This window comes from Cuculus canorus, chromosome 4 (assembly GCF_017976375.1).
Source record: "Cuculus canorus isolate bCucCan1 chromosome 4, bCucCan1.pri, whole genome shotgun sequence".
NCBI classification, from domain to species: Eukaryota; Metazoa; Chordata; class Aves; order Cuculiformes; family Cuculidae; genus Cuculus; species Cuculus canorus.
In genome coordinates this window covers 77,442,798-77,466,232 of record NC_071404.1, presented here as the reverse complement: position 1 = coordinate 77,466,232, position 23,435 = coordinate 77,442,798, and the positions used below count along the sequence as shown (strand labels likewise).

The window sequence follows — 23,435 nt, the reverse complement described above, 5'->3', positions numbered from 1 at the left end:
GTGTATGTGCCTCGAATAGCTCCTGTCTCTCTGCGGAGCTTCAGTGCTACTTGACTCTTTTTATGCTTTCCTGCAGTACCAAGCATGCAGTTCTCCAAGGACATGTACACGGTGAAGGAGAAGGAGGGCACTCTGCACATCCCCATCTTCCGCAGCGGGGACCTGAGCTATGAGTCCTCTGTCAGGTGCTACACCCGGAGCCAGACAGCAGAGGTGATGGAGGACTTTGCAGAGAGGAGAAATGCAGAGGAGTCTCGCATCACTTTCTTGAAAGGAGAGAAGGTGAGAATGAAAAGCGAGAAGGAGAATAAAAAAGTTCTGATGGGAGAGGTTCGGATCTCCTTGACTCTGCATTGTCAGAGGGAGCTGACAGAGGCTGTCCAAGCAAGTTTCATATATGCTGAAAGTCACAAATCCTTACGGTCCTGGAAATAGGAGTAAGAAGGAGTTGTTTGTATCATGATAAAACTGGTCAAAAATAGAACGCAAATCCTCTGTGTCAGTAGGACTCAGGATTTTTGTAGCACAGGGCTGTCCATTTATGGAAGTAGATATCTTCACGGCTGTGTCTCGTCATGTAACTATGTGGTTGTCCACACTGAAGTATCAGCCTTAAAAATAGAAGTGTTTCTTCCAGGATTGACCGTACTTGAACATTAAACCCTTGATAGTGACGGTACAGTGTGGCCTTGGGATGGCTTATTTGGATTTATGCATATTTGCTGTTTTCTTCTGCTTACTTGCCTTTAGGTGAAGAACTGCAGTGTTCGTATCAGTGATGACTCGGCCTTTGAACCAGAAGAGCAGTTCCAGGTCTATCTTGGCAGCCCGCTTGGAAACCATTGGAGTGGAGCTAGGATCGGGAAGATGGACATGGCAACCATAACTGTCACCAATGAAGAAGATGGTAAGCAAGGATGCTCGACAAGTCTGTAATCCTAGTGTAGGGTGCGGTTTCAAGGCAGTCAGCACAGCCTCCTACAGTTTGTGGTTTAATTTAGTGCGCATGAATGCCTTCAATCCCATTGGAAAATGCTGCTCAGGGCAGTGGTATAGTCTCCCTCCCTGGAGATGTTCAAAAAACTTGTAGATGAGGCACCTCGGGACGTGATTTAGTAGGCACAGTGGTGTTGGGCTCACAGTTGGACTGGCTGAGCTTAGGGGATTTTTCCGTCCTCTATAATCCTACAGTCTCAGCTCTGTGTGCAGGTCACTGGTATGATGGCTTTGTACACTGGGTTGGTCTTAAGGGAGGGGTTCAATAACGGTGGCTTGAACCCTGTGTTTGCCCCATTTCCTATTCTGCTGTAGTTGTACAGGGAGTTGCTGTGCTTCCCCTAGGAGATGTTGCCTTCCCTCCACCGTGTCCCGGCCTGGAGAGATCTATGAGGGAGAAGAGGAATGCCACGTTCCTCTGGCATGACTGCCAGTGGGGGCTCTAGTGCCATCCTGTGGCATGGATTTGAGGACACGGAGTTCAGTGGGGAGCAGGGCTGGGAGATTCATTTGCCGTCCTCTGTAGCCCAATGTATGTGTTGGGATTTGCCCCGCTTCTTGCCCTAATTCCCATCCTCTTTCTTTAGCACCCACCATTGAGTTTGAAGAAGCTGCCTACCAAGTACGGGAGCCGCCTGGCCCAGAGGGTGTTGCTGTTTTAAATATCAAAGTGGTCCGGAGAGGGGACCAGAACAGGACCTCAAAAGTCCGCTGTAGCACCCGCGATGGCTCAGCTCAGGCTGGAGTAGATTACTATCCCAAGAGTCGAATGCTCAAGTTCAGCCCAGGTAAGAAGTCCTTTGAGGGAAGGTTGGGGGTGGTGGCCTGACCAGTGGTGTTTTATGTGTATTAGAAAGGAGCAGTGAAGGGAAATATTGAGGAGATTTTGAAAACGACACATTTTGCATGAAGTTTTTAACACAGTGCAGATGTAACTGCTCCTAAAGTGAACTGTATAATATACCCTTAGATTTTGGGGGTTAGATTTGATTTGGGGTTTGATCTGGGGCTCATCACAGAAGAAGGAGGGAGGAACAAAAGCCCGGAGGTGGTGAATTCTTTACTGAGCAGACTCTAAGTGCCTCGGGAGATAGAAAGATGGTTGAGACCTTATGCCCACTGGAATTAATTTTCAAAAAGGGGGAAGCCATCCCAAATAATGCTGTTTTCTCTTGCGTACAACATTTCATGCTTTTACAGTTCCCTGCTGGATGAGAAGGAACTGGGGTTTGGTTGGCTTGAGGTATTTTTTTCTTTGATAACGTATTTTAAAGATATTACATAGGCCACTTACTACGTGGCCTTTTTTCATGTGTGACTCTTCTGGGCTGCAGCCTTGCACTCTGCTATGGCTGTAAAAGGCTGAACTGTTAAATAAAGGATGATCAGAACAGAGAAAGAAGCACTGGCACCTGTCCGGCAAGAGTGAAGTGGTCCTCAGGGGATGTAAGTCTCAGCACAGATCTTTCAGGGTACAACACAGCAGCTCAGACTGCGTTGCTGGACCAAGAAGCCTTCACCAAACAGTTCTGCATGCTGTTGTGAGAGCAAGCAGAGATGCTCACAGCGTGGGTGGGATGTACTTTGGATCATAGATTTTTACCTCAGGCGGCTGATACAAGACAGGCGTTATTAATCCTCAGATGGTACCTGCTAGTAAATCTCTCAACTCATCAATTGGATTGGTTGTCATAGCTGGAGTTTTATGGATAGAGTCGACTAGTGAATGGAAGGGACTAAGTTATTAGTAGCAACGAGCAGAAATAAAATTTATAATGCGTATTTCATCCTGATGTTTCAATAGTCACAGCCTAGACCAGCTGTGCAGGGTTTTTATGAGAACTTCAGAGCAATTTCTGATGACAAATCAAGTTTTCTCTTGTTTCTCCCACCTTTCCTCTCACAGGTATGAACCACATTATGTTTAAGGTGGAGATCATGTCCAACGAAGACCGGGAGTGGCATGAGTCCTTTTCTCTGGTGCTGGGTCCAGATGACCCAGTGGAAGCTGTTTTGGGAGATACCAACACTGCAATAGTGACTATTCTGGATCAGGAGGCATCAGGGAGCCTGATTCTACCAGCACCTCCTGTGGTAAATTGCCCATTGCGATGGATGTAATTTAATACCATTCAAGTACAGGCTGAAAAACCCAGTGGGGTTTCTGAAATAAAATTAAGGAGCCGAAATGATGCAGCAGCCTTGGGGGGTGTGTGGGAAGGATTGCCTTTTCTGTTTCTCCCATCAACCCCAAGCAAATCCTGCTGTCTTGCATCCATATAGGTCGTCACCCTGGCTGATTACGACCGGGTGGAAGAAGTGACCAAGGACGGTGCTAAGAAATCCCCTTCCCCAGGCTATCCGCTTATCTGCGTCACTCCTTGCGACCCTCACTTCCCCAAGTACACGGTCATGAAGGAACGCTGCAGTGAGGCTGGGATCAACCAGTCTTCAATACAGTTCAGCTGGGAAGTAGCAACTCCAACGGATGGAAATGGAGCCAGGTCACCTTTCGAAACCATCACTGACAACACACCATTCACTAGCGTCAACCATAAGGTGTGTGGCTAGGAACTGGCGTGGCGAAGCTGGAAGAGCACGTGGTGTGAGTCAGCAAGGGCTTGGGGCAGCTCTGTCAGTCTGTGCGATCACTCACATGTGAAATTGGGATGTGTTTCTCCGGCTGAAAAAGTGTCTGTGCCTGAGTGAGAGCTGAGCACACGGATGTGAGCTGTGTTCCCAGGGTCTGGCTGTGGGATTGTCCCCTTGCCTTCCATCCTGCTCAAGTGGCAGGAGGGGCAAAGCTCAAGCTAGAGCTGCAGTTCCTTCATGCACTCATTTGGCTGCGTTCCTCCGTGTGTGACCTGAGAGTCTCTGTCCCTGGACTGTTCACATCCTGCCCTATAAATAGGATTACTGTTTTCATCGGAGGGTGCCTCCCAGGTGCTCCCAGCTGTGATGACTCGGATCTTCTCAGACATCCGTGTGTGCTCCTGGACCGTGCCTACTCGAGCAGGAGTCAGAGACATTTTTAGTGGGTAGTGCACGCTTCAGGTACACGGGGATTAAACCTAAAATCTCCTTGGATTGGAGAGTTGGCATGAGACATGCGGGTGCTTGGCACTGCTCTTCACTGAGCCTGCTAAAAGCACTGCTTCTGTTGACGTGGGAAGAAGCTGTGAGCACTCAGGCCTTCAGTAAATCCCTGGTGGCAGGAGACATACGGAGCTTGGCAGATCGCAACAGCTTGGGCTTCCTCTTCCCTTCTGGAGTTAGGAAGCTGTAAAGCACCTCAGATACACAAGCATCTACGTAGGTAACAAGAGGCCAATAAGACCTGCATGGCCAAGTGGCCGAGCAGGCATTGGCTTGCTCCGTGCTGCCTCAAAACACCAGGACAAAGGGCACCTCTTGTACAAAGACAGGCTGAGAGAGTTGGGGCTGTTCAGCCTGGAGAAGAGAAGGCTCTGAGGAGACCTTATAGCGACCTTCCAGTACCTGAAGGGGCTACAAGAAAGCTGGGGAGGGGCAGTTTACAAAAGCTTGTGGTGATGGGACGAGGGGCAATGGGTACAAACTGGAGAGGGGCAGATTTAGACTGGGCATAAGGAGGAAATTCTTCACCATGAGAGTGGTGAGGCCCTGGCCCAGGTTGCCCAGAGAAGCTGTGGCTGCCCCATCCCTGGAGGTGTTCCAGGCCAGGTTGGATGGGTCTGGGGCAGCCTGAGCCAGGGGGAGGTGTCCCTCCCCTTGCAGGGGGGTTGGAATTAGATGATCTTTAAGGTCCCTTCCAACCCAAACCATTCTATGATTCTATGATTTTGCTACTCAGTCAGGTGTTGCAATGTTGGCGTGTTGACCCACATGTGTGTTTCTCCCTCCTCGCTCCCTGCAGGTACTGGACAGCATTTACTTCAGCCGACGGTTCCACGTGCGCTGTGTGGCGAAGGCTGTGGACAAGGCTGGCCATGTGGGCACCCCCTTGAGAAGCAATGTTGTTACCATAGGCACAGACAGTGCCATTTGTCACACTCCGGTGGTGGCAGGGACAGCCAGAGGTTTCCAGGCACAGTCATTCATTGCCACTCTGAAGTACTTGGATGTCAAGCATAAGGAACATCCCAACAGGTATGAGCCTGGAGATGGGGAGATGTGTGTGTAAGCCCGTGGGGTTACAGAACGGGCTTGGGTCAAGAGGCGAACCTGTGCCTGAAACCACATCCCTCCTTGCAGGGTGCTCAGGGCAGTGCTCCCACCCTCTTCCTCACACCCTGCTCTGCTGAGGGGCTGTCCTTCCCCTCAGGATGTTGGAGCTGGTGGGACAACTTAAGGAGGAGATGCGTAGACAAGGAAATCTAGCTGAAATATGAGGTGCTACTGGCGGGCTCACCCTGTCTGTGCCGTCCTGCTCTGGGGTGTAGGGCAACGTGTGAGGCTCCCATGCCTGCCGGGGCTGCTTTTTTCTGCTGTCTCATCTACTGTTTCTTCCAGAATCCACATCTCGGTGCAGATCCCCCATCAGGATGGTATGCTGCCCCTCATCTCCACCCTGCCGCTGCACAATCTCCATTTCCTTCTCTCCGAGTCAATCTACAGGCACCAGCACGTCTGCTCAAACCTGGTCACCATCAGAGACCTCCGAGGCATCTCTGGTAATTTGCAAAGCCAGCTTTTGCTTTCTGAAATGGCAGTAGAGAGAGACCAGTAAAGAAATGCAGAGAAAGCTCTGTCTTCCTCTTGACATCATGTAAATAATAATTAATCTTCCGGTACTAACAACAGTGAGTAGTTGCCCTGTTGAAGATGGGATGCGATGCATGGGATTGTTTAAAAGATCATGGGGTTAAGCAGCACCGCTCTGTTTGAGGAGGTTTTAGGTTCACACCATGCTGGTGATTTTTTGCTTTTGCTATCCGTCTTGTGATATCCATGAGCTTACAGAGGGATCCACGGGAAGTTTAACTAGAACCTTTAAGTAATACGTTCACAAGTTTGCTTTTTAGGATTCTTACCCTATTCCTATGACACTTTGCCCTGTGAAGACCTTTGTATTTTCAGTTTAACCTTTCAGAAAATGAAGGGAGAGGAGCCCGTACGTCCCTAGTATTATAAAAACCACTGACATGATCTGAGAGTGAAATGGGACCTCAGTACTTGGCCTCAGGCTCTTTAAAACCTGGAGTAATCTGTGTCCTGATGTTTTTTTAATCCCAGAGGCAGGGTTTCTGGATGAAGTGACCTATGACAGCATTGTTCTCGGCCCTGGCTATGACCGTCCTTACCAGTTTGACCCCACAGTGCGAGAGGCAAAGACGATCCAGCTCTACAAGCACCTCAACCTGAAGAGCTGCATTTGGACTTTTGATGCTTATTACGACATGACTGAATTAATTGATGTCTGTGGAGGCTCTGTCACTGCTGACTTTCAGGTGAGATCCCATATCCAAAACTCTGGCCCATGATCCAGACCTTTCTCAATCCTTAGGCAAAGCTCCACTTTGTATGAGTATTTGCTGGATGTGGTTATTGCTGTGCTCCGTACAAACTGAGCCTGGGTTTCTTCCCTCTTTTACCTAGAAAAAAACAGTGCATTGTGAAATGCATTTAATTCATTTATTTTGGTTGGGGCAACATAGCTTTTATTCTCTTAATCTTGAGAGCACCTGTAAAGTACTTTTTTTTTAAATATAATGATGTATTTGAAATACAAAACATTCTCACCTGTGCTCTGTTCTTTTACAGTTTTATCATATTCTTAGCCAAAAGGAATGAGCAAAGAACAGAGCTAAGAACACATCACTTTGTACTCCTCAGTGGAGTAAGGTCATGGCAATTTTTAATTAATTTCTTAATTAACCAACTGGCAGACCAAAAGCCAAAAATATTGTACTATAAAATAGTGTCTTTCACTTCTGAACGTGTCTTGCTGCCCTCTCATGGATCTCGCTCAAGTGAATATCTCATCTATGTTAGATTGAGAATGTTATGGACAACAGCATCTCTTTTGATTCCTGTCAGTCAGGAATACTTTATCAACTTTGCTTTTACAGCTCAAGTTATTTGCACAAATCTGGAGAAGTCACTTGGACTTAACAACTGCATAATTCAGTATGTGGAGACTGGCACCAACCGGCCTGGAATGTCTCTCTGAGCTCTCTCAGGGGCTCACAGAATACAGCTGCGCTCTGCGGATAATAAATATGATATGTAGCCGGAGAGCTGTGATATTTCAGATACTCTTAGCAAGCAGAATTGCTTATTTTTAATTGAAGGAATTGGAAACCGGGGGAGATGTTGAGGTGAAGTTGTGTCCACAGCTTCTTTTGTACCCACGACACCAAGCTGCTGTACAGCTACATTTAAAATGCAGATTTGTCCCAAGTACCCATATGTAAAGGTAAAGAACGTTCAGACAGTTGGCTCTGACTGAATTGTAGGAGCTTTTTTTGCTGTGTATGGAGCACTCTGAGCTCGCATACTTTCTCCCAGCAGTTCATTGTTATTTTTCCAATAGGAGCCCAGCAAGAACTTCTTTGTGGATCAGTGAATTTTTTGCCAGTACTGCTCGGGAGCAATGACATTATATTGCTTTAGAATTACTCTGTCCCCACATTGTCATCTCTTTGATCAGGACATCCACAGTCCGGAACTAAAAAGCAGTCTTACATTATAGGTGCTCTGGCTTTTTTCCCCTATTTGCAGAACAGGATGTGAATGCAGCGAGAGCTGTGAGTTCAGGCCCGTTTTCTCCTTTGGAAGGTGCCTGATCCCCTTTTTGGGGTTTTATTGACAGGTGCGGGACTCTGCTCAGTCCTTCTTAACAGTCCACGTCCCACTCTACGTGTCTTATATTTACGTGACGGCACCACGAGGCTGGGCTTCCCTCGAGCATCACACGGAGATGGAGTTCTCCTTTTTCTACGATACCGTTCTCTGGAGGACAGGTAGGTCCGAGGCATTCAGAGGGGTACGGGAGAATTGGTTCATCCTTGGTTTTTCCTTAGTTTCTCCGTGGGGCTGGCAGAGGCCCAGCTGTGCTGTGTGGCCTCCCCAGTGACTTTGTTATTGCTGCGCTCTGCAGGGATTCAGACGGACAGCGTTCTCTCAGCCCGGCTGCAGATAATCAGGATCTACATCCGCGAGGATGGCCGGCTGGTTATCGAGTTCAAGACGCAGGCCAAGTTCAGAGGTGAGAGCGTTAGTCCTGACAGGAAGGAATCGATGTACAAATACAGATCTGGTCTGAAATCACAGTAGCAGAACCCTCCTCCCACAAGGAGTTTGTCTGTGCTGAGGTGTGCAGCGGTCGGTCTCCCTGTACTCTGCCTTATCTCCTTGTCCTCACCCCAGGGCTTTTTGTGATGGAGCACCACAGCCTGCCGGATGTCAAGTCTTTTCTAATGACTCCAGACCACTTGGGAGGGATCGAATTTGACCTCCAGCTGCTGTGGAGTGCTCAGACTTTTGACTCTCCCTACCAACTGTGGAGAGCGACCAGCTCCTATAACAGGTGAGAACCATGGGTTCAGCCACCTTCAGCCGCTTCCCACAGCACAACGTTATTCTTAAGCAGAAAACATGCACTTAGTTAACAGCAGAAGCAGAGCAGTTTTGAATCCAGGGCTGAGAGGACAATCCCTGTTGCCCTTCCAGCAGCCACAGCAATACTGTGGAGCAGTCAGGGGCCAGCCTCGTTCAAGGGCTCAGAGCTAAGAGCACACACAGAGCCACTGTCAGGGCCGAAAACAGTCCTCTACTCTTTGTGGAAGTAGAAGGAAGAGTCTGTTCGTCTCCTTGTAAATGCATTTGTCTAGCAATTAAACCAGTGAGTAGGTAGACATCAGAGGTGATGATGTATTCAAGTTTGTTTTGCAGTCTGCAAGTTAAAAGCAGGATTTCTTGTCCACAATTGCCTTAACCGGTGATGTGCATGGCGGAGGTATATTAAGAGCTAGAAATATTTGGTCCACTTTTTTAAACACTCCTTTTCATTATTTGTTCTGTCTGTGACTTTTTTCTTACATTCAGTGTTCCTTGCACAGAGGCTCAAATTAAACACTGTGGGTCACATTTGCCCCTCCTGCGACTGCTGGAGCAGACAGACATGGTGTTCGAGGCCAGGTTGGATGGGGCTTGGAGCCCCTGATCCAGTGGGAGGTGTCCCTGCCCATGGCAGGGGGTTGAAACTGGATGGGCTTTGAGGTCCCTCAACCATTCCATGATTCTATGACATTCTGGGACAGGGGTTAGGTCCACCTATGAAGTTTGTTTTGCCTGCTTACGCTAATTAGAAAATGGTGGATGATTGACAAACGCATCCGCTGGGTGAACAGCTTGGAGTCTGGTTTGGTGAGCACAGTGTCTCCTGTCTCTTCCCAGGAAGGACTACTCTGGAGAGTACACCATCTTCTTGATCCCCTGCACTGTGCAGCCCACGCAGCCGTGGGTAGAGCCTGGAGACAAGCCCCTGCCCTGCACAGCTCACGCTCCGGAGAGGTAAGGAGTCCCCATCGTCACAGCAGCAGGACAGCTTCAGCCTGTTGAGGTTGGTTGTGTGCTCCAAGTGGGCATGGGATGCGCTACAACAGCAGCAGGAAGGGAAAAGAGGAGGGGAGGAAACCCCTTTAGCTCAGGTTTTCAGCTTTTGGGCTGCAGAAGCCTATGTAGTCTCCTTAGGCGGAAAGAAATCTAAACCTGCTGGGAGGAGGCTTGGGCTGCACCGTTGGAGGAAAACTGAGGTAGGATGACGGGCAACAGGCCATCTTGGGCTGATTGTCACCGGAACACGGATTGGTAGCCTGTAAATAGGAAAGCAGAAGGGAGGAAAGATGAAACAGACAGTGTAGGTTACTGGTGTGTAACTTCAGACACATCCAAACAAAGCTTCTCCTTTTTCCTTTCCTTTCCTGTCCCAATTTTAGATTTCTGATCCCGATTGCCTTCCAGCAGACAAACCGCCCGGTTCCTGTCGTCTACTCCCTAAACACAGAGTTTCAGCTCTGTAACAACGAGAAGGTGTTTCTGATGGACCCCACTAAATCTGAAATGTCTCTGGCAGAAATGGATTACAAAGGAGCTTTTTCCAAGGGTATGGTTCCTTTTCTTCATCTTTCCGATTCTGCTTGTACCTTTTGGTTCTGTCTTCACAGCTTCTGTTCCTCTGAAAGGGAAGGGTAGGCCCAGATTTGGCTTTGCCTCTTTACAGCAACAAATGGCATTTTGGGGATGTGACAACCTTGTAACAACATGATGGAATGTGCTCTGGCTTGGGATTTTGTCATCTAGACCCACAAATCAAAACCCTTTAAACCCCGGAGCTACGGGGTAGTTGGGTGCCTTTGGTTCTGACAGCTGTTCTCTTGTTGAAGTGGAGAATTTAACTTGGCTGTTTCTCTCCCAATCTCCTCAGGGCAAATCCTGTACGGCCGTGTGCTCTGGAACCCTGAACAGAACCTGAACGGCGCTTACAAACTGCAGCTGGAAAAAGTCTATCTGTGTACGGGCAAGGATGGCTACGTGCCTTTCTTTGACCCAACGGGCACTGTCTATAACGAGGGGCCCCAGTATGGCTGTATCCAACCCAACAAGCACCTGAAACACCGATTTCTCCTCCTGGTAAGTTTTCTCCTGTGGATAAACCCACCGTGTGCAGCGGTGGGTGTGATCATGTTCAGAGGAGCCCAGTCTCTCAGTCTCTTGCTGACCCACAAGACCTGGGAACCAAATGAGCTTTCTGCTTGCGGAGCAGGGCTGCACATATAGACATTTAGCTCACCTGCACCATCTCAGTCCGCATGTTCTCGCTCACCTGATACTCCCAGATGAAGTAGCACTGTTATCTTCCTGTTTGACTTTCTCAGGCACCCCTAAACCCATGACATCCTGTAGGGTCTTCAAGCAAACCCTGCCACCCTCCCAGCCACCTTTGCCTTTGCGCAGCCACAGAAAAGCAGAACTGGAATGAAGCCTGGTGCCCATGCTCAGCGCTTCCCGTGTCTCTGAGGGGTCTGAAGTACCGGCTTGCAAAACTGTCCTCTGCTTTCTCTTTGGGTTTTTGTCCTGACCACAAACAGATTCTTTCTGCAAAGGGATGAGAAGTGAAACAGGGTGGATTTTTTTTCGGTACTGGGCAGACAGGTCCAACCCAAAAGCAAATCAGTTTTCCATCAGTCTGTCCCCGAGTATTTCTTACTCTTAAAAAAAAAAAAGCCCGCAAACCACAAATTAGGAAGAAAGAGAAGTGATGTACCAAGCTCTTAACATTTCCCTTGATCTCTGGTCATACTACAGCTTGGGATTGACAGGACTGGGAGAGGCATTTACGAGTTACACAGAAACAATTCTAGTATGAATCTATTATTATCTCAAGATGCAGCCAGCTCTCGTTACGTGCTTTGTAGTTAACATTTGCCAGCGTCCAGGTCATAAATATGTTCTGAGCTGTAACCTGTGCGTTTAAAGAAAAGTCCATGCCCGCACATAGATGTGCGACTGGGCCTTTGGATACAGTTTCTGCAGCAGGATGCAGGAGTTACTTGGTGACGTGGCTTCCCTGTGGAAAGATGACAGCGTGGACTCCTCTTCACAACACTTCTCTCATTTTCAGGACCGAAACCAACCAGAAGTGACGGATAAGTATTTCCACGATGTGCCTTTCGATGCCCACTTTGCTTCCGAACTGTCAGAGTTTCATTCTGTAAGCAGCATGCCCGGAGTTGATGGATTTACTCTCAAGGTGGATGCTCTCTACAAGGTACCAAGGATATGGGTAGCCCAGAACTAACTTCACTGTCCGGGATGTCCCATGTACTTTATGAATCCTTGGCTTTGGGGTTGGCATTGCTTGGAGAAGCCAAATTCGTGCTGGGGTCAGTCTTTCAGTTTAACAGCAACCGTCAACCAAGTTCTCTGATGGTGTGATGATCTCTGTGAAGCAAGGTGGCCTCACATACGTGTGATTGTCAACATTTGGAGATCATACTGTAGCAAAAGCCTGATTTTTTCCAGGCATTAAGTGTGAGGTGAAAGATCAGTCTCTCTTCAGCAGCGGAGCAAAGGCAGCCACAGCCCAGAGCTCCACACACCCCTTTCCAAGTGCAGGGACTTCTCGTTGCGGTTCCTCTCTGTGCAAATGTGAGACTCAGAGGAGTCAAATGGATCGGGGCAGAAACAGGAGGGGCACAAGAGGAAGCTGTTAATCGAGGGCAGAATTCATATCCTGATTTCTGGGCTTTTTTGTCCCTCCCTGAGAGGCCCTCTTGTTACTCAGTGACCTCTGTCTGCTTATGGGGCTTCTTGGCATTGCTAGGATGTTTCCATGAATTAACGGTGGAGCCAGTTAAGCAGCAAATTTCAGCACAGAAAATGGGGGGTGAGGGATTCATTCTGGTGATATTTTATTTTCCAAAGCAGTCAGGAAAGCAGCTCTTTAAAAACATATTGTTAATGTTCCTGAATTAATTATTGCAGTTGCCAAAGACAGATGACAAGACCAAGCACCTCACCAAGTGATAAATATGTTGCAGGAGCTCCTAAAAACACACTGAACTTTCTGTTGATGTTTGCATGAGTTAAGAAAGGACAAAAAATGCAGTCAGCTCTGTCTTCACGTAACAAAATCACTTGGTCTGAAAGCTGTAGGTAAAATTTTCTGCCTGTCTCTTCTTTCCCAAAGGTGGAAGCTGGACACCAGTGGTACCTTCAGGTCATCTACGTGATTGGCCCTGAGAGCATGGCAGGGCCTCGCGTCCAGCGATCCCTCACTCACCGCTGGAAACGCAGCCGCCGGGACTTGGTGGACAGCAGCGGGAGACTGATGCTGGACGACTCCTTAATCTACGACAACGAGGGCGACCAGGTCAAGAACGGCACCAACATGAAGTCACTGATCTTGGAGAGGGAGGAAGCCGCTGTCGCAGCCTCCTTATCTCAGACGGGTGCTTCCCTGGGGAGCGCCTTCGCTGCCGTCACCCTGCTCCTGCTGCTGCTGGCTGGCGTCTGCCTCCTCACCAGGAAATGCCTGAAGCTGCGGAGGAAGCAGGAGGCTGCCGGAGCTGCCCCGGAGGAGCATCCGCTCAACACTAAGGTGGAGCTGCCCCGGGGCACCGGGAGGGTGCTGGACAGGCAGTATTGTACCGTGAGGAACATTAATATATTGAGGGAAACGGAGGGCGTCTGCGAGGGGAAGGGCAGGAAGGTGAAGCAGGTGAACTTGGAAGTCAAAGTCCACAGCAATTTGCACGATGGAACAGAAGTTTAACAGAGCGCACGCTTTGGTTTGGTAAAAGCTTTTTATAAATTGAAAAAAAAAAAAAAAAAAGCCGAAAAGGAAAAGCTAAAAGAAGTCATGCAGGTATTTTTATACTCTGGAGCGGAGAGGGAGCGGCTGGAGCCCAGCTCTCCTGCCTGGGCTGCCTCCTCGCATGGCTCTGCAGGAGGTGGCTGGGCAGGTGCTGCAGCCACCTTCCTCGATGCCTATGGCCAGGCAGGGAATGCAGCCTTCCCTCTCCAAGTGTCCATCCTCTTCTGGCTCCGCTGCTTCCCGGGGAGCCCGGCAGCTCCACAGCGCATCGTCCTCACCCCAGCACCCAGGACTGGCTCTGCTCCCGCAGCACAGGGACCCTCATCTCTTCCTGGGAAGGGACACGGCATCACCAGGGTCAGTCCCTGGACTTTGCCACTTCCAAGGAGGAAAACAGTGCAGCGAAGCCCGCTGCCTCCGGACTCAGTGCTGGGGTGGGGAGGTTCCTTGGGGGGATGCTGATGTTGTCACATGGGTGAGAACCATCCTACGGAATAAAGTCTGAGTGTAAACCTGACATGAGCCTGCATAGGGTGTCTTTTCCCTCCTTCAGCCCCCCGAGTTCTGCGTGGAGCCCCTTTGCGGGGCGAGCCCGCTGTGTCTGCTAGGAGGTGACACTGGAATGGGGGGGGCAGAGCCTGCGGTTCCACCTTGTAGCTGGCAAGCGGCACGGATGGGATGGGATGGGATGGGATGGGATGGGATGGGATGGGATGGGATGGGATGGGATGGGGGGACAGAGCCTGCAGTTTGCCGCATGTCCACCCCTGCAGTTCTGCTCTATGTCCACCAGATGGCACCACTATAAATGGAGGGGAAGGCAGAGCCTGCAATTCCAGCCTGTGTCCGCCAGGCGGCGCTATTGCGGGAGGCGGAGGAGGATGGGGAAGGGAGGGGATGAGGGGCAGAGCCTGCAGTTCCACCCTGTGTCCGGCACGCGGTACCGATGGGATGGGGGGGGAATATGAGGGTGATAGGGGAGGGGGGGGCGGAGGGGAGGGAGGGCATGGGGGGGCAGAGCCTGCAGTTCTGCTCTGTGTCCACCGGGCAGCGCCACTATGAAGCGAGTGGCGAGCATAGACTGCAGTTCCCCGCTGTACCCGACAGGCGACGCTATGGCGGATGGGTGTGGGTGGGTGTGTGTGTGTGTGTGTACGGCGCCTGCAGTTCCTCTCAGTGCCCGACAGGCGGCGATATAGCAGATGGGGGGGTGTACACGGCGCCTGCAGTTCCCCTCATTGCCCGACAGGCGGCGCTGCGGCAGATGGGGGTGTGTACACGGCGCCTGCAGTTCTTCTCATTGCCCGACAGGCGGCGCTATGGCAGATGGGGGTGTGTACACCGTGCCTGCAGTTCCTCTCATTGCCTGACAGGCGGCGCTATGGCAGATGCGGGTGTGTACACTGCGCCTGCAGTTCCCCTCATTGCCCGACAGGCGGCGCTATGGCAGATGGGGGTGTGTACACCGTGCCTGCAGTTCCCCTCATTGCCCGACAGGCGGCGCTGTGGCAGATGGGGGTGTGTACCCCGTGCCTGCAGTTCCCCTCATTGCCCGACAGGCGGCGATAAGGCGGATGGGGGGGTGTACACTGCGCCTGCAGTTCCCCTCATTGCCCGACAGGCGGCGCTATGGCAGATGGGGGTGTGTACATGGCGCCTGCAGTTCCCCTCATTGCCCGACAGGCGGCGCTATGGCAGATGGGGGTGTGAACACTGCGCCTGCAGTTCCCCTCATTGCCCGACAGGCGGCGCTATGGCAGATGGGGGTGTGTACATGGCGCCTGCAGTTCCCCTCATTGCCCGACAGGCGGCGCTATGGCAGATGGGGGTGTGAACACGGCGCCTGCAGTTCCCCTCATTGCCCGACAGGCGGCGCTATGGCAGATGGGGGTGTGTACACTGCGCCTGCAGTTCCTCTCATTGCCCGACAGGCGGCGCTATGGCAGATGGGGGGGGTGTACCCCGTGCCTGCAGTTCCCCTCATTGCCCGACAGGCGGCGCTATGGCAGATGGGGTGTGAACACTGCGCCTGCAGTTCCTCTCATTGCCCGACAGGCGGCGCTATGGCAGATGGGGGTGTGTACACGGCGCCTGCAGTTCCTCTCATTGCCCGACAGGCGGCGCTATGGCAGATGGGGGTGTGAACACTGCGCCTGCAGTTCCCCTCATTGCCCGACAGGCGGCGCTGTGGCAGATGGGGGTGTGTACCCCGTGCCTGCAGTTCCCCTCATTGCCCGACAGGCGGCGCTGTGGCAGATGGGGGGGGTGTACCCCGTGCCTGCAGTTCTTCTCATTGCCCGACAGGCGGCGCTATGGCAGATGCGGGTGTGTACACTGCGCCTGCAGTTCCCCTCATTGCCCGACAGGCGGCGCTGTGGCAGATGGGGGTGTGTACACCGTGCCTGCAGTTCCCCTCATTGCCCGACAGGCGGCGCTATGGCAGATGGGGGTGTGTACCCCGTGCCTGCAGTTCCCCTCACTGCCCGACAGGCGGCACTGTGGCAGATGGGGGGGGTGTACCCCGTGCCTGCAGTTCCTCTCATTGCCCGACAGGCGGCGCTATGGCAGATGGGGGTGTGAACACTGGGCCTGCAGTTCCCCTCATTGCCCGACAGGCGGCGCTATGGCGGATGGGGGGGGCTGTACACTGCGACTGCAGTTCCCCTCTCTGCCCGACAGGCGGCGCTGTGGCAGATGGGGGTGTGTACACCGTGCCTGCAGTTCCCCTCATTGCCCGACAGGCGGCGCTGTGGCAGATGGGGGTGTGTACACCGTGCCTGCAGTTCCCCTCATTGCCCGACAGGCGGCGCTATGGCAGATGGGGGGGGTGTACCCCGTGCCTGCAGTTCCTCTCATTGCCCGACAGGCGGCGCTATGGCAGATGCGGGTGTGTACACTGCGCCTGCAGTTCCCCTCATTGCCCGACAGGCGGCGCTGTGGCAGATGGGGGTGTGTACCCCGTGCCTGCAGTTCCCCTCATTGCCCGACAGGCGGCGATAAGGCGGATGGGGGGGGTGTACACTGCGCCTGCAGTTCCCCTCATTGCACGACAGGCGGCGCTATGGCAGATGGGGGTGTGAACACTGCGCCTGCAGTTCCCCTCATTGCCCGACAGGCGGCGCTATGGCGGATGGGGGGGCTGTACACTGCGACTGCAGTTCCCCTCATTGCCCGACAGGCGGCGCTATGGCAGATGGGGGTGTGTACCCCGTGCCTGCAGTTCCCCTCATTGCCCGACAGGCGGCGCTGTGGCAGATGGGGGTGTGTACACGGCGCCTGCAGTTCCCCTCATTGCCCGACAGGCGGCGCTATGGCGGAATGGGGGGGGGGTGTACACGGCGCCTGCAGTTCCCCTCACTGCCCGACAGGCGGCACTGTGGCAGATGGGGGGTGTGTACCCCGTGCCTGCAGTTCCTCTCATTGCCCGACAGGCGGCGCTATGGCAGATGCGGGTGTGTACACTGCGCCTGCAGTTCCCCTCATTGCCCGACAGGCGGCGCTATGGCAGATGGGGGTGTGAACACCGTAACTGCAGTTCCTCTCATTGCCTGACAGGCGGCGCTATGGCAGATGGGGGTGTGAACACTGCGCCTGCAGTTCCCCTCATTGCCCGACAGGCGGCGCTATGGCGGATGGGGGGGCTGTACACTGCGCCTGCAGTTCCCCTCATTGCCCGACAGGCGGCGCTATGGCAGATGGGGGTGTGTACTCCGTGCCTGCAGTTCCCCTCATTGCCCGACAGGCGGCGCTATGGCAGATGGGGGTGTGTACCCCATGCCTGCAGTTCCCCTCATTGCCCGACAGGCGGCGCTGTGGCAGATGGGGGTGTGTACACGGCGCCTGCAGTTCCCCTCATTGCCCGACAGGCGGCGCTATGGCGGAATGGGGGGGGGGTGTACACGGCGCCTGCAGTTCCCCTCACTGCCCGACAGGCGGCACTGTGGCAGATGGGGGGTGTGTACCCCGTGCCTGCAGTTCCTCTCATTGCCCGACAGGCGGCGCTATGGCAGATGCGGGTGTGTACACTGCGCCTGCAGTTCCCCTCATTGCCCGACAGGCGGCGCTATGGCGGATGGGGGGGCTGTACACTGCGCCTGCAGTTCCTCTCATTGCCCGACAGGCGGCGCTATGGCAGATGGGGGTGTGTACTCCGTGCCTGCAGTTCCCCTCATTGCCCGACAGGCGGCGCTATGGCAGATGGGGGTGTGTACACGGCGCCTGCAGTTCCCCTCACTGCCCGACAGGCGGCGCTATGGCAGATGGGGGTGTGTACCCCGTGCCTGCAGTTCCCCTCATTGCCCGACAGGCGGCGCTGTGGCAGATGGGGGTGTGTACACCGTGCCTGCAGTTCCCCTCATTGCCCGACAGGCGGCGCTATGGCGGAATGGGGGGGTGTGTACACGGCGCCTGCAGTTCCCCTCACTGCCCGACAGGCGGCACTGTGGCAGATGGGGGGTGTGTACCCCGTGCCTGCAGTTCCCCTCATTGCCCGACAGGCGGCGCTATGGCAGATGGGGGTGTGAACACCGTAACTGCAGTTCCTCTCATTGCCCGACAGGCGGCGCTATGGCAGATGGGGGTGTGAACACTGCGCCTGCAGTTCCCCTCATTGCCCGACAGGCGGCGCTATGGCGGATGGGGGGGCTGTACACTGCGCCTGCAGTTCCCCTCATTGCCCGACAGGCGGCGCTATGGCAGATGGGGGGTGTACTCCGTGCCTGCAGTTCCCCTCATTGCCCGACAGGCGGCGCTATGGAAGATGGGGGTGTGTACACGGCGCCTGCAGTTCCCCTCATTGCCCGACAGGCGGCGCTGTGGCAGATGGGGGGGGTGTACCCCGTGCCTGCAGTCCCCCCCATTGCCCGACAGGCGGCGCCACGGGCCGGGCTGGGCCCGCAGAGCCCGCAGTTCGCGCTGTGCTCGCTGAGCGGCGCTCCGCCCCCGCCCCCCCCGGCCTCCTCCCTGCGGGGCGAGCTCAGAGGGCCCCGCCCCGGAAACGCGCTGAGGGGGGACGGGTTCCGCCCCTCCCGGAGGCTTTAAAGCTTCCCCGTGGCCGCCAGGGGGCGCCGCGGCGGCGGCTCGGCGGGACCCGCGGGGGGTTCGTCCCGGGAGGCCGCGGGGCCGTTCCCTCCGGAGCCTCGAGCCCGGCTTGCTGGGCCCCGGCCCGGGCAGCGGCCCCCGGGCAGCGGCCCCCGGGCAGCACCGCTTCCCGCGGCGGTTCCTGAAGCCCTTCTTTGCCGGGGGGGCCTCGCGTCGCTCCCCCAGGATGGACCGTGAGGATGGACCCGCGGGACTCGGCGGCTCTGAGGCGGAGAGGTGAGCGGGGCCGAGGGGTCCCGGGGCGGCTGTGCCCCGCTCGGGGCCGGGAGGGCGGAGGACCCGGGGGGGCTCAGCGGGGGCTGCGGGGCTGCCCGGGCTCAGGCGGGTCCGCCTCTGGTCTGTTCTCCCTGGCACAAACGGGGGGGTCTGTTTCCCATCCCCGTTTCTCCTTCCTCTCGTATCGTGGGCGCAGGGTCTGAGGGAGCTGCTGCCGGGAGCCCATTGTCCCTTCTTTCTCCCTCTGCAGGGACAGACTAAGGAGCTGCAGCCGTGCCGGAACCTGCGTGGGATGCAGAGCCCCAGGGAAGACGCTGGATGAAGCCCACCCGGCCTGAACCAACCTAGAGGCGCTAAATCGCTCCTGCTCGTTTGTTTGGGCCCCTTTTGTGTCCAGCACCGTGTAAGTGTCTCAATTTGGTTTTATTTGTTGGTTTGGGCTCTGTTTTCTTCCAGACACAGCTTCTGCACGGCTCCAGTTCATTTCTTTCTGCTCTGGCTCCAGGTCTAGGCTCCATTTTGTTGCAGTTCATGGATTGCTGTGGTTCCAGCTTGTTTCCAGCTTCAGGTTGGTTGAGTTTGCCCCTGATCTACCTCACAGATGACTCTGGTTTGTTTGCAGCTGCATTTTGTTGCTGCTCCAGCTCATTTGTGGCTCACATTGGTCTCTTCTCTGATTCAGGGTCCAGCTCATGGATGGTCCTGTTCATTTGCAGCTCCAGCTCATGGACGGCTCTGGCTCATTTCAGCTCCTCTTTGCTGTGGCTCCAGCTCGTTTGCAGTTCCAGGTTGGTTGTTTCTCCCCATATGTTGTTTCTGGGCTAGCTTGTTTGAAACTCCTGTTTGTTTCTGGTGTAGCTCATGGACAGTCCAGTTCATTTGCAGCTCCATTTCATTTCTGCTTCAGCCCCTTGTCATTGCCCATGTTTTGTTTCTGTTCCAGGTCATTTATGGCTCCAGCTCACTGTTTCTGCACCCGTTTATGAGGTCCCAGCTCCTGGATGGCTCCAGCTCAGCTTGCTGCTTCCAGTCATTGGCAGCTGATTCCCAGTTCCAGTTTGAAGCTCCATCTCCAGTTCATTGATGGCTCCAGCCCCTCACAGCTTGTGCTGGTTCTGTTCATCTTGGCTTTGGCCCAAGTCGTAAATCAATCACTGTCACAGCTCATATATGAATATGAGCTGTCATAATTGTACACACACACAATGACTAATAAAGTGTTTATTAAACAATAACCATTCCGGTGTTTGTACAAACAAAAAAAGTAGGGAAAAGCACTTTTCGCCCCAGAGACTATCTCAGACATCTTTTTTTGCCTGGTGCATGACAAGAGCTACAGCTTTTGGGATGATTCCCCCCTCTGGGGGGGGGGCCCGCGCAGCCCAGCCCCCCCTCCCCCCGCAGGACTCCGGCCCCCCCGCCCCCACCAGCCTGGCCCCGGCCCCCACCCCCGCCTCCCCCCAGCCCGGCCCCCCCACCCCCCCCCCGTGTCCCCCCGGCCCCCGTGCCCCCCCCACCCCCAGCTCCCACCCTACAACCTCCCCCCACCCCAAAGCCCTGGGCCCCCCACCCTGACCCACGAACAGCCCCAGACCCCGTGTGGGACCCCAGAGCCTGAAGCTCGATCTCAGGTCTAAACCTGACCCTGTGAACAGACCCCGTGTGGAACCCCAATGCCTGAAGCCCAGTCCCTGCTCTAATCCTGACGGCATCTACGATCCCAGTGCCTGGAGCCCAGTCCCTGCTCTGATCCTGACTGCATCTACGATCCCAATGCCTGAAGCCCAGTCCCTGCTCTAATCCTGACCGTATCTACGATCCAAATGCCTGGAGCCCAGTCCCTGCTCTGAACCTGACCCAGAAAGAGCCCCGGACCCCGTGTGGGACCCCAGTGCTTGGTACAGGCTCCTAAGCGGCACCACGGCCCGGTCCGGGAGCCCCGGCTCGGTTCCTGCTCGGTGGCTCCGGCCCGGGCAGCGCTGCCGAGCGGCTCCCGGCCTCGCGGGCGCTGGGAGCCGCGGGCAAGGGGAAGGGGCCGGGGGCACCGGTCTCCGGCCCTCCGGGCTTTATTCGCCGGCGCCCCGAGCCCCGCCGCGGAGTCGCCGACACTCACAGCTCCCTTCCCGGCTCCCGTCCGGGCTCCGCCGCGGAGCCCGACCCGGCTGCAGCCTCCGGCGCCGCGGCACACAAACCGGAAGTGGGAGGGAACCGGAAAAAGAGGGAAAGACGGCAGCCGGCGCGGCTCAAATATCCTCGGCCCCGCCCCGCGCGTGCGCGCTGCTATCCCGCCCCCGCACACCTGCCCCGGCCTCGCCCCCGCCTCGCCCCCGGTGCATGCGCCTTGCGGGACCGCCCCACCCACCTGAGCTGCCCCGCCCCTGCGCACGCGCACTGCTGCCACGCCTCCCGCACGCCTGTGGCGAACCCCGGGCGGCGCTATTGCGGGAGAAGGAGGAGGATGGGGAGGGGCGGGGTTGGGGGGCAGAGCCTGCAGTTCTGCCTTGTGTCCGGCACGCGGTACCGATGGGATGGGGGGGGAATATGAGGGTGATAGGGGAGGGGGGGCGGAGGGGAGGGAGGGCATGGGGGGCCAGAGCCTGCAGTTCTGCTCTGTGTCCACCCGGCGGCGCCACTATGAAGCGAGTGGCGAGCATAGCCTGCAGTTCCCCGCTGTACCCGATGGGGGGTGTACTGCGCCTGCAGTTCCTCTCAGTGCCCGACAGGCGGCGCTATGGCGGATGGGGGGGGTGTACACGGCGCCTGCAGTTCCCCTCATTGCCCGACAGGCGGCGCCACGGGCCGGGCTGGGCCCGCAGAGCCCGCAGTTCGCGCTGTGCTCGCTGAGCGGCGCTCCGCCCCCGCCCCCGCCCCCCCTGGGCCCCTCCCTGCGGGGCGAGCTCAGAGGGCCCCGCCCCGGAAACGCGCTGAGGGGGGGCGGGTTCTGCCCCTCTCGGAGGCTTTAAAGCCTCCCCGTGGCCGCCAGGGGGCGCCGCGGCGGCGGCTCGGCGGGACCCGCGGGGGGTTCGTCCCGGGAGGCCGCGGGGCCGTTCCCTCCGGAGCTCCGAGCCCGGCTTGCTGGGTCCCGGCCCGGGCAGCGGCCCCCGGGCAGCACTGCTTCCCGCGGCGGTTCCTGAAGCCCTTCTTTGCCGGGGGGGCCCTGCGTCGCTCCCTGAAGCCCTTCTTTGCCGGGGGGGCCTCGCGTCACTCCCCCAGGATGGACCGTGAGGATGGACCCGCGGGACTCGGCGGCTCTGAGGCGGAGAGGTGAGCGGAGGCCGAGGGGTCCCGGGGCGGCTGTGCCCCGCTCGGGGCCGGGAGGGCGGAGGACCCGGGGGGGCTCAGCGGGGGCTGCGGGGCTGCCCGGGCTCAGGCGGTCCGCCTCTGGTCTGTTCTCCCTGGCACAAACGGGGGGGTCTGTTTCCCATCCCCGTTTCTCCTTCCTCTCGTATCGTGGGCGCAGGGTCTGAGGGAGCTGCTGCCGGGAGCCCATTGTCCCTTCTTTCTCCCTCTGCAGGGACAGACAAAGGAGCTGCAGCCGTGCCGGAACCTGCAGAGCCCCAGGGAAGACGCTGGATGAAGCCCACCCGGCCTGAACCAACCTAGAGGCGCTAAATCGCTCCTGCTCGTTTGTTTGGGCCCCTTTTGTGTCCAGCACCGTGTAAGTGTCTCAGTTTGGTTTTATTTGTTGGTTTGGGCTCTGTTTTCTTCCAGACACAGCTTCTGCACGGCTCCAGTTCATTTCTTTCTGCTCTGGCTCCAGGTCTAGGCTCCATTTTGTTGCAGTTCATGGATTGCTGTGGTTCCAGCTTGTTTCCAGCTTCAGGTTGGTTGAGTTTGCCCCTGATCTACCTCACAGATGACTCTGGTTTGTTTGCAGCTGCATTTTGTTGCTGCTCCAGCTCATTTGTGGCTCACATTGGTCTCTTCTCTGATTCAGGGTCCAGCTCATGGATGGTCCTGTTCATTTGCAGCTCCAGCTCATGGACGGCTCTGGCTCATTTCAGCTCCTCTTTGCTGTGGCTCCAGCTCGTTTGCAGTTCCAGGTTGGTTGTTTCTCCCCATATGTTGTTTCTGGGCTAGCTTGTTTGAAACTCCTGTTTGTTTCTGGTGTAGCTCATGAACAGTCCAGTTCATTTGCAGCTCCATTTCATTTCTGCTTCAGCCCCTTGTCATTGCCCATGTTTTGTTTCTGTTCCAGGTCATTTATGGCTCCAGCTCACTGTTTCTGCACCCGTTTATGAGGTCCCAGCTCCTGGATGGCTCCAGCTCAGCTTGCTGCTTCCAGTCATTGGCAGCTGATTCCCAGTTCCAGTTTGAAGCTCCATCTCCAGTTCATTGATGGCTCCAGCCCCTCACAGCTTGTGCTGGTTCTGTTCATCTTGGCTTTGGCCCAAGTCGTAAATCAATCACTGTCACCACTCATATATGAATATGAGCTGTCATAATTGTACACACACACAATGACTAATAAAGTGTTTATTAAACAATAACCATTCCGGTGTTTGTACAAACAATGAACAAAAAAGTGGGGAAAAGCACTTTTCGCCCCAGAGACTATCTCAGACATCTTTTTTTGCCTGGTGCATGACGAGAGCAACGGCTTTTGGGATGTTTCCCCCCTCTGGGGGGGGCCCCGCGCAGCCCGGCCCCACCCCCAGTCCCCCCTCCCCCCGCGGCCCGGCCCGCGTGCCTCCCCCCTCCCCCCCCCAGCCTGGCCCCAGGCCCCCCACCCCGCAGCCCTCCCACCCCGCAGCCCAGCCCCAGCCACCCTCCCCCCATCCCAAAGCCCTGGGCCCCCCACCCTGACCCACGAACAGCCCCA

The 23,435-nt window shown here is 55.4% G+C and overlaps 1 protein-coding gene and 2 long non-coding RNA genes across 5 annotated transcripts in view; all 3 read left to right on the top strand.

The window, feature by feature from the left end:
• The window catches only part of FRAS1 (Fraser extracellular matrix complex subunit 1), a 163,518-nt gene extending 149,710 nt beyond the window's left edge, over nucleotides 1–13,808 (top strand). For all 3 annotated transcript variants that reach the window (XM_054064301.1, XM_054064300.1, XM_054064303.1), the window contains 16 exons: nucleotides 77–282; nucleotides 751–907; nucleotides 1,584–1,784; nucleotides 2,903–3,090; nucleotides 3,280–3,555; nucleotides 4,892–5,124; nucleotides 5,488–5,648; nucleotides 6,211–6,425; nucleotides 7,790–7,940; nucleotides 8,078–8,185; nucleotides 8,347–8,506; nucleotides 9,376–9,492; nucleotides 9,918–10,084; nucleotides 10,406–10,611; nucleotides 11,603–11,749; nucleotides 12,671–13,808. In XM_054064301.1, coding sequence (XP_053920276.1) covers nucleotides 77–282; nucleotides 751–907; nucleotides 1,584–1,784; nucleotides 2,903–3,090; nucleotides 3,280–3,555; nucleotides 4,892–5,124; nucleotides 5,488–5,648; nucleotides 6,211–6,425; nucleotides 7,790–7,940; nucleotides 8,078–8,185; nucleotides 8,347–8,506; nucleotides 9,376–9,492; nucleotides 9,918–10,084; nucleotides 10,406–10,611; nucleotides 11,603–11,749; nucleotides 12,671–13,255 — 3,278 coding nt within the window. In that variant the 3' untranslated portion in view covers nucleotides 13,256–13,808. The remainder of the gene's footprint in view (nucleotides 1–76; nucleotides 283–750; nucleotides 908–1,583; nucleotides 1,785–2,902; nucleotides 3,091–3,279; nucleotides 3,556–4,891; nucleotides 5,125–5,487; nucleotides 5,649–6,210; nucleotides 6,426–7,789; nucleotides 7,941–8,077; nucleotides 8,186–8,346; nucleotides 8,507–9,375; nucleotides 9,493–9,917; nucleotides 10,085–10,405; nucleotides 10,612–11,602; nucleotides 11,750–12,670) is intronic.
• A 4,535-nt stretch (nucleotides 13,809–18,343) lies between these two features.
• Nucleotides 18,344–19,833, top strand: LOC128852077 (uncharacterized). Its single transcript, XR_008449692.1, has 5 exons — nucleotides 18,344–18,613; nucleotides 18,864–19,016; nucleotides 19,119–19,181; nucleotides 19,296–19,401; nucleotides 19,557–19,833. It is a non-coding gene; the product is annotated as an uncharacterized LOC128852077 (long non-coding RNA).
• A 1,723-nt stretch (nucleotides 19,834–21,556) lies between these two features.
• LOC128852068 (uncharacterized) lies at nucleotides 21,557–23,107 on the top strand. Its single transcript, XR_008449679.1, has 5 exons — nucleotides 21,557–21,877; nucleotides 22,128–22,271; nucleotides 22,374–22,436; nucleotides 22,551–22,656; nucleotides 22,812–23,107. It is a non-coding gene; the product is annotated as an uncharacterized LOC128852068 (long non-coding RNA).
• Nucleotides 23,108–23,435: the final 328 nt, after the last annotated feature.